The 13,839-nt window shown below is 51.2% G+C and overlaps 5 protein-coding genes across 5 annotated transcripts; 2 read left to right on the top strand and 3 right to left on the bottom strand.

Moving 5' to 3' along the window:
• Window positions 1–91: 91 nt before the first annotated feature.
• VFPPC_00903 (cycloheximide resistance protein) lies at window positions 92–1,987 on the bottom strand (the record flags this gene model as incomplete). Its single annotated transcript, XM_018280833.1, has 2 exons — window positions 92–1,044; window positions 1,093–1,987. The coding sequence occupies 2 exons, from the start codon at window positions 1,985–1,987 to the stop codon at window positions 92–94; spliced, it is 1,848 nt and encodes a 615-aa protein (XP_018149192.1).
• Window positions 1,988–3,425: 1,438 nt separating this feature from the next.
• Window positions 3,426–5,712, top strand: VFPPC_12927 (hypothetical protein; the record flags this gene model as incomplete). Its single annotated transcript, XM_022428856.1, has 5 exons — window positions 3,426–3,599; window positions 3,675–3,790; window positions 3,840–3,868; window positions 4,340–4,829; window positions 4,890–5,712. 5 exons carry the CDS (start codon window positions 3,426–3,428, stop codon window positions 5,710–5,712), a joined length of 1,632 nt encoding a protein of 543 aa, XP_022284703.1.
• Window positions 5,713–5,834: 122 nt separating this feature from the next.
• Window positions 5,835–6,038, bottom strand: VFPPC_15254 (hypothetical protein; the record flags this gene model as incomplete). Its single annotated transcript, XM_018293007.1, has 1 exon — window positions 5,835–6,038. The coding sequence occupies one exon, from the start codon at window positions 6,036–6,038 to the stop codon at window positions 5,835–5,837; it is 204 nt and encodes a 67-aa protein (XP_018149195.1).
• A 1,633-nt stretch (window positions 6,039–7,671) lies between these two features.
• Window positions 7,672–9,653, top strand: VFPPC_00905 (T-complex protein 1 subunit gamma; the record flags this gene model as incomplete). The annotated part of the gene is made up of 5 exons (XM_022428193.1): window positions 7,672–7,696; window positions 7,807–7,873; window positions 7,960–8,168; window positions 8,269–9,497; window positions 9,558–9,653. The coding sequence occupies 5 exons, from the start codon at window positions 7,672–7,674 to the stop codon at window positions 9,651–9,653; spliced, it is 1,626 nt and encodes a 541-aa protein (XP_022284704.1).
• A 392-nt stretch (window positions 9,654–10,045) lies between these two features.
• On the bottom strand, window positions 10,046–10,597 carry VFPPC_15255 (hypothetical protein; the record flags this gene model as incomplete). Its single annotated transcript, XM_018293008.1, has 1 exon — window positions 10,046–10,597. One exon carries the CDS (start codon window positions 10,595–10,597, stop codon window positions 10,046–10,048), a length of 552 nt encoding a protein of 183 aa, XP_018149197.1.
• Window positions 10,598–13,839: the final 3,242 nt, after the last annotated feature.

Raw genomic sequence — 13,839 nt, forward strand, 5'->3', positions numbered from 1 at the left:
GCAATCCGGCACGAGCTTTACTCTACCTCTTGTAATAGATTCCCAAAATCGTATCCAAATCCCTAGGTACTCGAACAAGCTGATTGACGTGTTACTTGGCCGCAAACCGACTCCTCTTCCGCAACGCCATCCCAAAATACCACAGCACAAATATCCCAATGACACCTCCACAGCTCAGCCCAGCCAACAAACTCACACCCTTCCCAACCCCCAAATTGATAAACAGCGGACGCGAAAAATGAATAGCCGCACATCCCAACGAACTCCTCACAAAGTCATTCGCCGCAAACAAGCTCGCGCTATACTGCGGATAACTCAGCGCCAGATAGATAAACACGACCTGAAACTCGATGAATATGCCAATCACGATAATCGTTATACCAATGGTCGGCACAATCCACGGAATATCGGGACTCGAGTTCCCCGTCCAGCCAAAGACGAACAACCCAATCGGCACGAGGAAACTGGCTGGCAGTCCGGGAACCAGGCGGCGCTCCGGCTCGCCCAGCCCTTGTGTCCGAATACTAGGCTCAAACACTTTCCTAAGATATGTGGCGTATAGAACTATAGATATGGAAACGCCAACGCTGATGGAGAGGAAGATGAGGCCGATTTCGCCGGCGTTCATGCCGTAGCCGTCAGTGGGAGAAGCTCGACCTGGAAGACCAGTGGCGTACACGAAGGGAAAGACTTCGAAGAAGGAGTAGAAGATGCCGTACATCAGACCGATGTAGAGGCTGGTGAAGAGGACGGACGGGTCGAGGAGGTTGATTTGCAGGGGGCGCCAGAGACTCTGCACAACTACCTCACTGACTTTGAGATTCGCCTGGTCTATCTCGGATTGAGAGCGGAGGACATCTTTTCCTGTAAGTCGACGAAGACGACGGGCACGTTTTTGCAAAATCGTAGGAGTAGATGTCTCGGGCATGAATATCACCATGAAGACGAACACGGGGCCAGCGAGCCAGACTATCTCCCATAAAGACCAGTGCCAGTTTGTCGCTGGGACAGAGAACCCGGATATTAGGGGACCCAGCGCAGGACCTATTTATGTTAGCACCTTTCTATACGCATTTGTATCGGACTCAGTACCTGCTGTTGCGAAAGCAGCCCAGCCGGTAAGCGCATACGGCAACTGCATTAAATTAAACACATCCCCAAGACTCGCACCACCAGTAGCCAAGCACGGCGAACCAAAGAACCCCTGCAGAAAACGTAGCACAATCAACCACGGAAAGTGGTTCACAACAGCGACCCCAATCGAAAGCGCGATGAAGATACCAAACGTGATAATGTACGGTGGATTTCTGCCAATGGCCGGAATCTCAGATAACGGGGAGAAGACCAGCGCGCCGACTCCGTAGCCAAGCACGTAGAGAGACAGGCCTAGTGATGCGACTTCCGGCGTGACGTGGAATTGCTCCTCGATATACGGCTGGGAGGGGGTGATGATGGCGGAACCAATGTACACGGCTAGAGTGTACATGTATATCTGGAGGACGACCAGCGTTTTTCGCCCTGACGACCAGTTTTGCGGGTTCTCCTGGTCGTCGGTATGGTACCAGTCTACTAGGATGACGCCGTTCTTCGTCTTGGGCTGGATGATGGTGTGTGTTTGACGTACACTCTCTTGGAGAATTGCGTCGGAGTATGCTTGTGCGAGGGAAGCTCTCGTTTCAACGTGCGACATCTGTGGCCGGGACATGATTTTCGAGAGCTCCCCCGTCTCTAGTTCATCGTCTGAGGAGTCGACCTCGGTGGAGGGCGTTGCCGGTCTGTCAATGTGTGCTTCATTTTCGGGGTGTGTGTCTGTCTCATCGTGTGTGTCTTCGTGATGGCTAGGAGCTGGTGTTGACTCTGTCATAGGGGGGTTGTAGCACATGGGACATTGGAAATCTCCCTTTTCCTCAGGGTACTTGAGGAGGGAACCCCTCGATGCCCATCGGATGAGGATGCCGATTGTCGTGTCGCGAAATATGTGCGCCATGGTTGGGTCTTGATGAGTTTCATCGTCGTTCATAGGAAGCTGAACGTCGTGATGAGCAACTTCCCGGCATTTCTACCTCCATGCCAGCCATATTTCCGGGATATAGAAAATTCCGGAGCTTCCGACATTTTTAAGTGATGCCGCCAGAAACTGGGAATAATCACGGCTTCACAGACATCTAGAATGGTGCCTTGATCAGATTCGGCTTGGGGCTGCAGAGCTATCGACGCCGTTGGAAAGTCAATTCTCCACTTACAGGGCTGCCCGCTCTGGAATTGAGCTGCGACTTGAATGTGGCTTTGTGCTCATTCATGGAATGAGTGCCATGGCGAATCAAAGGGAGGTAAGAGTTGCATTTGAAGTGTCCCCGCACGCGGCAGGCAGAGATAAGCTCGTTGCTTTGAGAGCTTCGTGGCAGATGGATGAGGTTGAGGTACCAATGAAAGCTGAGGTGGTGATTTGATAAGGCGTTGGTTTCATGACAAATGCGCCACGTTTGGATGACCGAGAGCTAGGGAACTTTGTAAGCTAGATGGAAGGACTTACATTTGAAGTTGTCACAAGCTATGACTTTCTACTGGGAATCTAACTTGGTTCATTATTATAAATGTGTAGTTGCAGTTAAACTTGTTTCACCAGCTAGGGATTCACTACTCATGCAATGCACTATTAGATATTGTGAAGTGTGGTGCTAATCTGCACCCAAATATGTTAAAAAAAAACACTTTAGTACTTTTAGCCACAAGCTGCAGCATAATCAGCTATCATTTAACAAAAGGTTGAATTAGAGCCTTGTTGTTAGCCGAATTAGACTTAAAACACCAAAGTTTCTGGCTCAGTAGTCGAATCAACTCTGAGCACAACTCCGTTTACTAGTTAGACAGCTTCTTCAAGGATTATGCAACCATGGCTTAGATGAGGGCAAGTTACAAAGCCAATTCATCAATATAAGGGCTCTTGCATAATAACCGTAATACTAAGATTCTAGAATAGCGCCGCACCTCGTCACATCTGGTGCTGTGGGCATAGTCCTGAGTCCTGACTCCTCGTGCAACAACAAACTCTTACAACATCCAACACGCGCCCGGTTGGTCTGTAGCAACGACAAATCTTGTATTGCGACTCGGCGATCTCCATTTGAGCTATGAGTTGAATCCCACTACACAGAGTAATATCTGCCAGATTTTGCCCGACACCAACTCCCTTGATAATGTCTCGGATACCGTCACTCTGAGGCTTCTCCAATCACAAGATTGCAAACTGGAGTAATGTCTCTTACACGCCTTGCTTGCTTCTCCTCCCATGGAAAATGAACTCACATAATAAAAGTAAATAAGGGAGAAATTACAAACACACCGAGAGGGCAACAACAACTCCAGAATACCAGCCTAACCAGGCACAAACACCTCCCCAACAGCAACTACTCGACACCATCGCCATGAAGATTTTCCAAGCCCTCGCCCTCGCCAGCATTGCAGCCGTGGCCACTGCTCAAAGCACCTGCAAGAAGGAAAATGAACAATGCAATGCCGGAGTCGCGCCACAATACGGCTGCTGCGAGGGCTTTGTCTGCCAAGTTCCGCCCAACTCACCGCCCGGAGCAGCAGGAAAAGTAAGTCTTCTCTACATAGCTCCCACTTTAAAGTCTAATATTTTCTGTAGTGTGTGAATCCACGTATCCAACAAGATTCTTGCAAGAAGGAAGGTGAACATTGTAATGCTGGAGTTGCTCCTCAATACGGGTGTTGCGAGGACCTCGTCTGTCGAACTCGTCCGGGTTCGCCACCTGGAGGTGCGGGAAAAGTAAGTCTACTCAATACAATTACCAGTATCAAGCTGACATTGAGTACAGTGTGTACAGAAGTGTGACACAGATGGAGAGTAGATACTTGACGTGTCAATACAATCATGCCGATGCATAATAATAGGCGTCCGAACAACTCGTGAACAAGCAAGTGAGGCAAGATGCAGGCCAATAAAGAAAGTAACGATGTTGAACTACTCACGCCTGGTCATTTCGTGGCCGGTTCTGCGGGACTATTGAAACTCACCAGCGTGAGTTCACTGTTCGTTCACTCTGCAAGTGTTTAACCTCTCCAAAGGCCACCGCACACCCGAGAGCTGGTTACACTTTTCTTTCTTTCTACTTTCGAAAAAGCGCGAAGCGTAACTTTTCCTTGTATTGTTATTTTTCACACGGAATGAAGCCTTTGTGCCCTACGACCCTCACTCTAGTTGAACGCTCAAAGACTTACTTCGCTATTCAGCCCTAACAAACCGCCATGGGTTGCCATCGTTATACAGTAAAGCGCGGTGGAGTTCCACATCGTCGTTACCCTGACGTTAATACAGACGAGCCGGAATCCCGGGGAGAATCTCGAGCTGGTCCTGGCCGAGGGTCTCGCGCAGTTCCAAGAAACCCGACCGACCACACAGGCAGGCCCGGTGAAAGTCGCTCCAGGAGCAGCGCAACCGGCTCACAAACCAGCAGCCTCATCAGAAAACCGGGTTCGCAAGTAGGAGGGCCAAGAAGGGTTCGAGAGATACTGCACGCAGGGATACAAGCAGGCTTCCAGAAGGAGCAGGAGTTTCTTGCTTTTAGGAACCTAGCAACAACCGGCATCGAGGGTTCAGAACAGTTTCCAAATGGGAACATGACCACTGTGGCTGGCATGCAGAAAGTTTGTGACCGTCTGGCTGGAATGCACCTTGATCGTGAATATGAGCTTGCTTATGCTCGATACATGGTTGATGGTGGTTTGCCCACTAATGAAATTGACGATTCGATGGAAGAGTTGGACGAGGCTCAGGGATTGCGATTTGCCAGGCATTCAGGATCTGCGTATGGATTCCAACCCTCGTACCGTCGTTGAGAGTATGATGGCTAACTTGGAATGACTAGACACTGTGCCACTGAGCGTCTTCAAGAGTTGCTTGAGCCCGGTAACGTCGGAGAATGTCTGGAAATGGCGAAACATCAACGGGGATGTACACGCCTGCTCGTTAAATCAATCACCTTCAAGAAGATCGACCCCGCAAACCAGCCAAACAGTATGGATTCTGAAGCAGAGGTCATCATGACTGTGAAGAATGACGATCGCAAGGGCTTCATCGCTGTTTACGAAACCGACATGATGGCTCCCCCAGCGACTGACTCTTCATGTAGGTCCGGTCACTCAAGTACGGTCCCACAGCCCTGGCACTTGGTACATATCATAAAGCCGCTCTGGATGTATAAGAGATCCGGAGAACTCATTTTTGGCCCGCAGTCCGGACTGGTCATTTCCATACCACGCAGCCAAGTTGTGAAGTTGAAGGATGTTTGGGCACCTTCACCTGGAGGTCCAGCTGGCGGTTCTGGCCATGAGCCACTGAGCCTCTGCACTTCGCTACGGTATACACGTACCAGAGACGTAGTTCCGAGCTTTGAGTGGTCGGAGAAGAAAAGGGGGCTACACTGGCTTGGGTCAAACGAGTTCCTCACGCTGGGGACGTTTTTTGAATATCTTGACTACAACCCCAAAGATGGCTCGTGGTCAAATGTTGGGGAGAGATACAAGGAGGAATGCTTGAAGTGGAAGGAAGTGCAGGACGCAATGGCAGAGTCAGCTTGTATTGTTGAGATTGAGTCTGAGCCTGGCGAGGGATGGGAGGACATTCCCCCGCTTGATGAGTCAACTCGGGAACGGGGACATGACAAGTTTCCCTTGAAGTATGGTGCCTAGATGGAGGAACGGGGGCAATGAGGTAAAGTTCGTCGTTGGCGGTCACTGTTTGATGGTGTTGGCCGATTCCACCGAAAGTCGTCGTGGCACGGGGAATATCTGCACCTAAACAGCACGGGTTCCTAGAGCTCGCGCCTCGGGAGATTACTCGATGCTTTGCTGGGGAAGATGCACACCAGCTTTGTGCATGATGTGCAAGCTGCGGCTGACGAAGTCCAGCTGGGCTGCCATGTTGGCAAGCAGGAGAGTCGCTCGCGGAGTTGTGGACAGTCTACGATTGAAGTAAGTGTGCTTGGCTGAAAGTGTGATGATGATGGATGCAACATTTGCAGGTGGACGTCAGTTGCTTACATATGTATGTATGGAATCATGCAGGCTGGCTACGGGGTAGTTACATAATTACTCGATTGAACTTATGACAGGGCAGCGGCCGCAATTTGATTCAACAGAATGAATTTTTTTAACTTTTTTTTTTTCTTTTCATAATGCTGCATCTGCGACCGATTTCTGTGCATGAGTTTGACCGTCTCTTGACTCACTTGACCTCCGTTGCGGACTGGGAAATCGGGGGTTTGACGACACGCCATTGTACCGACATTGCAATGCTACATCAAGCATTCTTACGATACAGTAAGACATTCCTGCATGTCAGAGTCCGACGTGCATATTGTAACCAGCTGATCGGGCATCAACCTCTTTGGGAATGTCTGGAGGGAATATTTGGAGTATTCGGATTCCGATGTCCGAATGCCAAGTTGGCCGAGTTGTTGTATTGTGCCGAAGTCAACCTTCGGCAGTTTACAGCACATAGACCAGGACAAGGCGAAAAGTAAAGCATGGGAATCATAATCCGGGGTACAGCATCATGCGGCCAAAAAAGAAAGACCAGGACACAAACGGGTCCGGGGTTGACGACTATTGTCAATCACGACTCATGACGGACGGGTATGGCTCAGCCTCGGAGTTCTGGACGGAGTAACAATAGGAGCAACAATATCGTGACAAGCTCCGAAGGGCATGGCGACGCAACAAGAACCAGACTTGACACATCTAGATTAGAGTCAATTACTGTACAATGTGCAGTTGGTTGGGGTAAACGGGGCCCACTAGCAAGTTCAAGCAGATCACGCGGGCACAAGACCAGACCAGACCAGACCAGACATCAAATGGCGAGAATTGGCGCTGGCTCCATTGACGTCCATCTGCGTCCATGGCAAAGTTTACGATCTGTGCAAAGAGATTTGAAGGTTTGTTGAGCTCCAAGTCGCCGTGATTGGTCCGAAATGGCGCTTTTAAGCGGAGCCGCGGTGGGCATCTAGTCTGGTGCCTTGACATTCTGCAAGGGCCGAGATGCCAAATTGCCAGCGCAGGCCCCTGATAATTGGGTTTGATAGCTGAGGCAGTCTAAAGTTGGCGCTGTTATGCACTGTAGCTTCCGCTGAGCCGCTGAGCCGGTGCTGTGCGGACACCAAGCCGACCTGGAACCTCGCTGGGTTCGGTCTGGCGCAGTTCCAAAAGCCCATAAAAAAAGCTGGAGACACGCCGCTTTGAAGGCAGAATCTTTGGCCGGAAAGGTGACGGGCCAATCAACACCGTCCATTCCACTCACGGCAGGTGCTGTCCACCGCTTTCCAAAGGGTGCTTGCCCGACCTGACCAGACCTCTGGTGCTTGTGCTCCCCGCCAAAATCCCTACCTGGTGCACATCCAACTGGTTATCGTGGGAACATTTTTGTGTGCGCGCTTGGCTTGGCCCCTCCTCTCCCGCCTTTGCTTCTGCCTTTTACTCTGCCATCCCATCCCACCCGCTCCAGGATCCCCTCCAGCATCTCCTTGTTTTCTTTCCTGAGCTGCTCGGTCGTGGTGCATCAAACTTCTCGTCCTCTTTTTTCTCTTCTCTCATCCCTCGGTTTGGTGTCCTTTTGTTTTGCAGCTTCACTCGAGTCAAACGTTGCCCATCATGCAAGCTCCGGTGCTGGTTATGAGTGAGTTTGCGGTCCTTCATTTTTGCCCCCGTCTTGCGCCGGTCCTTCAAGCCTGAAGCTGCAGGGACCTGATAATCGTCGACATGCCGTACTGACTTGAATCTCTGCAGACACCAATAGTGGTGAGAGACATACCGGAAGAAAAGCTCAATTGTCCAATATTGCTGCTGCAAAGACGTATGTTGCCTGAACTCCCCATCACCGCCTGGTTCGACGACCGCGACCCTGTACAGCCGGCTAAAGCTTGATTCGTATTTTAATAGTGTTGCCGACATCATTCGATCGTGTCTCGGTCCCAAGGCTATGCTCAAGATGCTCCTCGATCCTATGGGCGGTATTGTCCTGACCAATGATGGACATGCTATCCTGCGAGAGATTGAGGTGTCGCACCCCGCGGCCAAGAGCATGATTGAGCTCAGCCGGACACAAGACGAGGAAGTTGGCGATGGCACTACCACCGTCATTATTCTAGGTAAGCAGTGAAGCGTGTTTTCATCTGCATCATGATCATTGCTGGCCGCCCCGGATGCCTGCCACATCGAAACACACCGCTCCTAACATTGGTTGCCCAGCCGGAGAAATTCTAGCACAGGCTCTTCCCCAGCTCGAACGCAATATCCACCCCGTCGTCATTATCTCCGCCTTTAAGCGCGCCCTTGAGGACGCTATCAAGATCATCGACGAAATCTCTACACCCATCGACATCGACGACGACAAGGCTATGAACCAGCTCATCTCCTCTTCCATCGGCACGAAATTTGTATCCCGATGGATGGACCAGATGTGCGATCTTGCTCTCAAGGCTGTGCGAACTGTCACCTGGGAGGCTGGTAATGGCAAGACCGAGGTTGACATCAAGCGATATGCCCGTATTGAGAAAGTTCCCGGTGGTGAGATTGAGGACAGCAGAGTCCTCGACGGCCTGATGCTTAACAAGGATATCACACACCCCAAGATGCGTCGACGTATTGAGAACCCCCGAATTGTGCTGCTGGATTGCCCTCTGGAGTACAAGAAGGGAGAATCGCAGACCAACATTGAGATTACCAAAGAGGAGGACTGGAACCGAATTTTGCAGATCGAGGAGGAGCAGGTCAAGTCCATGTGCGAAGCAATCATTGCCGTCAAGCCTGATCTTGTTATTACCGAAAAGGGCGTATCAGACCTTGCTCAGCACTACTTCATGAAGGCCAACATCACAGCTCTGCGACGAGTCCGCAAAACCGACAACAACAGAATAGCGCGTGCTACAGGTGCCACCATTGTCAACAGAGTTGATGACCTTCAGGATTCCGACGTCGGTACCCGATGCGGTCTGTTCGAGATTGAGAAGATTGGCGACGAGTACTTCACATTCCTTACCAAGTGCAAGGACCCCAAGGCTTGCACAGTCCTGTTGCGCGGTCCCTCAAAGGATGTTCTCAACGAGATTGAGCGCAATTTGCAGGACGCCATGGGTGTTGCCCGCAATGTCATGTTCCACCCTCGGCTGTCCCCTGGTGGAGGTGCCACAGAAATGGCTGTTTCCGTCAGACTAGCACAACTCGCCAAGGGTATTGAAGGTGTTCAGCAGTGGCCATACAAGGCTGTTGCTGATGCCCTTGAGGTTATTCCCCGAACTTTGGTCCAGAACGCCGGCAAGAGTCCAGTCCGTGTCCTGACCGACCTGCGCGCCAAGCAGGCCGAGGGCAAGAGCTCATGGGGTGTCAATGGTGACTCTGGAACGATTGTCGACATGAAGGAGTACGGCGTATGGGAACCTGAGGCTATCAAGCTGCAAAGTCTGAAGACTGCTATTGAGGTATGCTGCGATTGTATTTTAGGTAGATGAAGTCACACGAGATGCTAACTATATCTTTAGGCTGCCTGCTTGTTGTTGAGGGTCGATGACATTTGCAGTGCCAAGAAGGCACAAATGGGTGGTGGCGCTCCTGGCGTTGGCGGAGGTGACGACTAAGCTAAGACACGAGGAAGATACACGTGGAAGATTTGTGAATAAATGGAAATGGATAACGAAGTATCGGAGGGGGATTAGTGCCTGTTGTGCTGTTGCGATGAGCATACCCCTGTACCAATGACTGCAGGCAGGCAAGAGGTTTAATCAGCCATAGACTACAAAAATTCAAGGTGTACGGGTAGCTTGAGAGGAGACGACTCCCTCGGCTTGGTAGACGGTTTTCAAAATCACGATCCAGATGTGTGTGTGATGTCTTGATTCTATCTTGCTGCGCAGTGTCTAAGCCCGTTTCACCATATCAATAGGCTACACAGTAAGCACAGGTAGATTTCTAGTATCATGTCTATGGGTATCAAATCAACGCTATGCAATCCCCAATGCCCAATCCCAAATCAATCATCATCATGAATTATAAGCCCAGCATGCCCCTCCTCAGCCTTCTCCTCACAACCCTTCTCCTCCCCCCTCCCCTCCCTACCAGCCTCCCCATCCGTCCGCTCAGCAACCCCCGTACCCTTCCCCTTCTTCGCCTTCCTCGCCTTCATCTTCTCCCTCCTCTCCCTATTCCTCCTCGTCTTCTCCTCGTCCCTGCGCGCCCTCTCCACGCGCCCCTTCTCAAACTCATCCTGCTCCTTCTCGCGCCTCAACGAATCGTCCATCTCCTTGAGGCGCTCGTACTCGCGCCGCCGGGACGCCTTGTACACGTGGAACTCGCCGGAGCCGGCGCCCGCAGAGGACCCCTGCACGTTGGTGTATATCTCGGGGATGTGGTGGTGTCTCGGGCCCGACGACGAGGCCAGCGGGATGTTTTGGTCGGGTTTGGCGAAGAGCGCGGTTAGGGAGGCGGCTTGGGAGGATGTGGGTGTTAGGGCGCGCTTCTTGGTGGGACGGTGGGAGCGAGGGTCTGCGGATGTTGGGATTGATTCGGGGCCCGGGGCGGACATTGTGATGGGAGGGTTTGCGACGCGACTGTGTGTGGTTTTGGGAGGATGTAGGCGGCGGTGCGATGGCTGTTGGTGGGATAAGGGACCGGTTGGATGCGAAAGTGTCGCAATAGACGGTGCGTCGGGAGAATTGGGTGCAAGTGAAGGGTGAAGAGAGCGACTCGATTAATGGTGATGCAGGTCGATAATGGCCGTTATGGCAAGATTGCTGTCGCAAGTGTTTGTTTGATGAAGCTGGAAAGTTTTGAGGTGAGTGGTGCCTGGATTGAAGTTGGATGTTGGCAAAGCGGGCCCCACCAGCAGATCAAGTTGAACAGCCACACCATGTTGGCGTAGATGCCATCAAGGCCAAGCAGATGGTGCGGTAATCCGCCAGATAAGATCCAGCCAGGAATAGAAGCACATAAACGTGACAGAAATGCTGGTGGCCCCCATATCGCAGACTGCTCTGCATGTATCGCCTCCACAGCGGCTGCACCACCGACAAACAGCACATCAGACGATGGTGTAAGCCGCCTCGGCTGTGGATTGACGTCAAGTGTCAGATGCAACTCGGTAGCATGGCTACGTCACGGGAAGTGTACTGACACCAATGCGTTAGATAAATGATAATGAGGTCTAATTGCTTGCAAACATAGAAAATACAAAGACAATTGCACTTCAGACTGACTGACTTTGCTGCTCACATGGGACATAAAGTCTAGACGGACAATTCAGTGCCGTAGAACTATATTGAGACTTGCCTTGGCAGAAGTTTGTTTTACAGGATGTTGACTTTCAACTTGTGCTTATCCTCTATACGCGCAAAGTTTACTTATCTAAGATTTGCGTGACTGCATCTACTAGGCTCCTGGAGTCCTGGTCATGAAGCAGCTACGAACCAAGCTCAATCGGAGCCCATCTACATCCCAAGAAGCGCAAAGCAGTGGATAACAAGGCATGCCAATACCTACTAGGTAGATTAAAACCTAGATACAAACTTAACAGCTTCAGTCCTATAAAACCCCTCGTTCCCCCCATCAAGATTGAGTTTCCCGTTCCATGGAGGCCCCTCCTCTTCCCAACAGCAGCTGTGAAATCCTCCTCCACGATGGCTTCATGACAAGAAAACACTGTTCATTCAACACGTTCCGGACGCTCCCTACGATCTCTAGAGAAATGGTATCCGCCGCGATTCCCAGAATCACCAGCCGAAAATGATGTGCGAGGATGGGAAAGCGACGAGCTATCAGACAGGGAGGTGAGTTTTCTTCTTCGCATCGACGGACAAGCCCCCGAATGCAATGAAAAGAGAAGAAGAAGAAGACCAAGGGCGCGTCACCTGGAGGTAGTGTAATACCAGGGACACAAAACAAGAAATCAAAAATTGTGCCGGGCACTTACCAAGCCTACTGATCATGCCAGGTGTTAGTCACCTCACGCAAAAGCCTGCAGCCTGACAATCTCAGCACCCAACCTGACCTTCTTGATCGTCAGTGATGAGCGGCTCCGTTGAAATCGACGCACTGACAATGTGCATGTAGAGAGAAAGAGAAGAGAAGACAGTCAAGTTGAACACGACGAGGACGAGAACTTATGCAACTGGGAAGTACGTGCTCGCTTATTACTTTCTACTTGTGGGGTATTTGGCGAGGTTTATGAGGGAAAGAACATTGAAGGATCGCGACCAGACTGACAAAAGGACAGGCAGCGGGCGAGACATGGAATTGTCACGGAGATGGGAAAGAGCGACGCCTGATATGGGCAGACGAGCGGCTGGTCGGCTGCCTTCCAAAAGTTGCTGGCGTTGCCTGCCTCGAGAGTCGAGACGTGGAGCTGCTCGGCAAGGGATGCTCAGACCGTCGAGTAGTGTCTGTGGACGCATCAGACCGAGTGCAGAGCACATTGGCCTTTAATTTCACATGAGATGTCGACACCCGCAATAAAGTCAAGTTTGCATGAAGTTGACTTCCAAATGCCCACGGATATCCGCGCCTTGACGACAAGACATCAATTGACCGCATGACATGGACCCACCAGAGCAGACCACAGATCACACCAGCAGAAGGAGCCAGCATCTGGTCCGATGTCTGATGTCCGATGTCCCTGGACTCTGGACTTTGGACCCTGACGAGTCACTACTGGACATGCATATGGACATCTGGACATCTGGAGTCCTGGGCACACTTGCCTTGTTCCCCAGTTCGCTAGCCGAGCTGTCAGGAGTCAGCATCAAACCAGGCGCCTCCCTGTATCAGTTTGACTCGACTTCAATGTTCTTCGTGCTGACATGGCATGAGCTTCATGCTCCATGTCTGCAAGCCGAACCACAACATCTGATGTGGAAGAATCAAATACTTTCTCAGTTGGCTACTCCCAGAGCCAGTTCAACAGTTGGGATGGGAATGCCGTGGCGTATTGGTGAGCATCGTACGAGTATTGAATGCAACCATGTGTTGGTGATGGCGAGAAGAGACAACATTGAACATAAGCTGTCAACTAGTCGCTCCTGCAAGAACAAGGCATCAAATCAGGTCCGAGTCTGGCTGAATGCAGCGGCTAGTCCTGGCTCTTTTCAGTGTCTGGTTCCTCCATTTCCTCGGCACAGAGCCGCCACTGCGACCCCAAGCGCCTCAAGAGTCTCCCCAGATTCCTGGTTCCTGTGATGCCGCATGTGAGTGGCCCGTTTGTCCGATTCGCCCCACATGCACCCAATGTCGAATCATGGCTTCAGACATTCACAACGCCTGCAGCCTTACGGAGTACTGTACTCAACATTTATAATCGACCAGTTTGCCCCGTCTTGGGCAGAACTTCAAAAAACACTTTCTTTGCACACTCTCGTCTCTTTTTTGCCGTCTTTGTATATCTCTTGTAGCGTCCAAGATACCCGTCACTCTGCTTTGCCAACTTTGCAACTCTGTTTCACTTTGCCCCGCCACCGTAAGAAGATATCCCGGAACCTCACACTCTGCCCAACTTTCTCGTCACAAAAACTCCAACAAAAAGAGACAAAACAACCACCACAATGACCAAGCCAAGGTTAATCATACTCATTCGGCACGGCCAATCCGAAGGAAACAGTACGTCCCTCACCATTCACCATCCCCACCATGCATCAGACACTAATTGCCCAGAAAACCGCGAGATACACCAAACCGTCCCAGATCACAGAGTAAAACTCACACCAGAAGGATGGTCCCAAGCCCACGAAGCAGGCCGCCGCCTCCGCAACCTCCTCCGCCCAGACGACACCCTCCAAG

Source organism: Pochonia chlamydosporia, chromosome 1, assembly GCF_001653235.2.
Source record: "Pochonia chlamydosporia 170 chromosome 1, whole genome shotgun sequence".
NCBI lineage: Eukaryota > Fungi > Ascomycota > Sordariomycetes > Hypocreales > Clavicipitaceae > Pochonia > Pochonia chlamydosporia.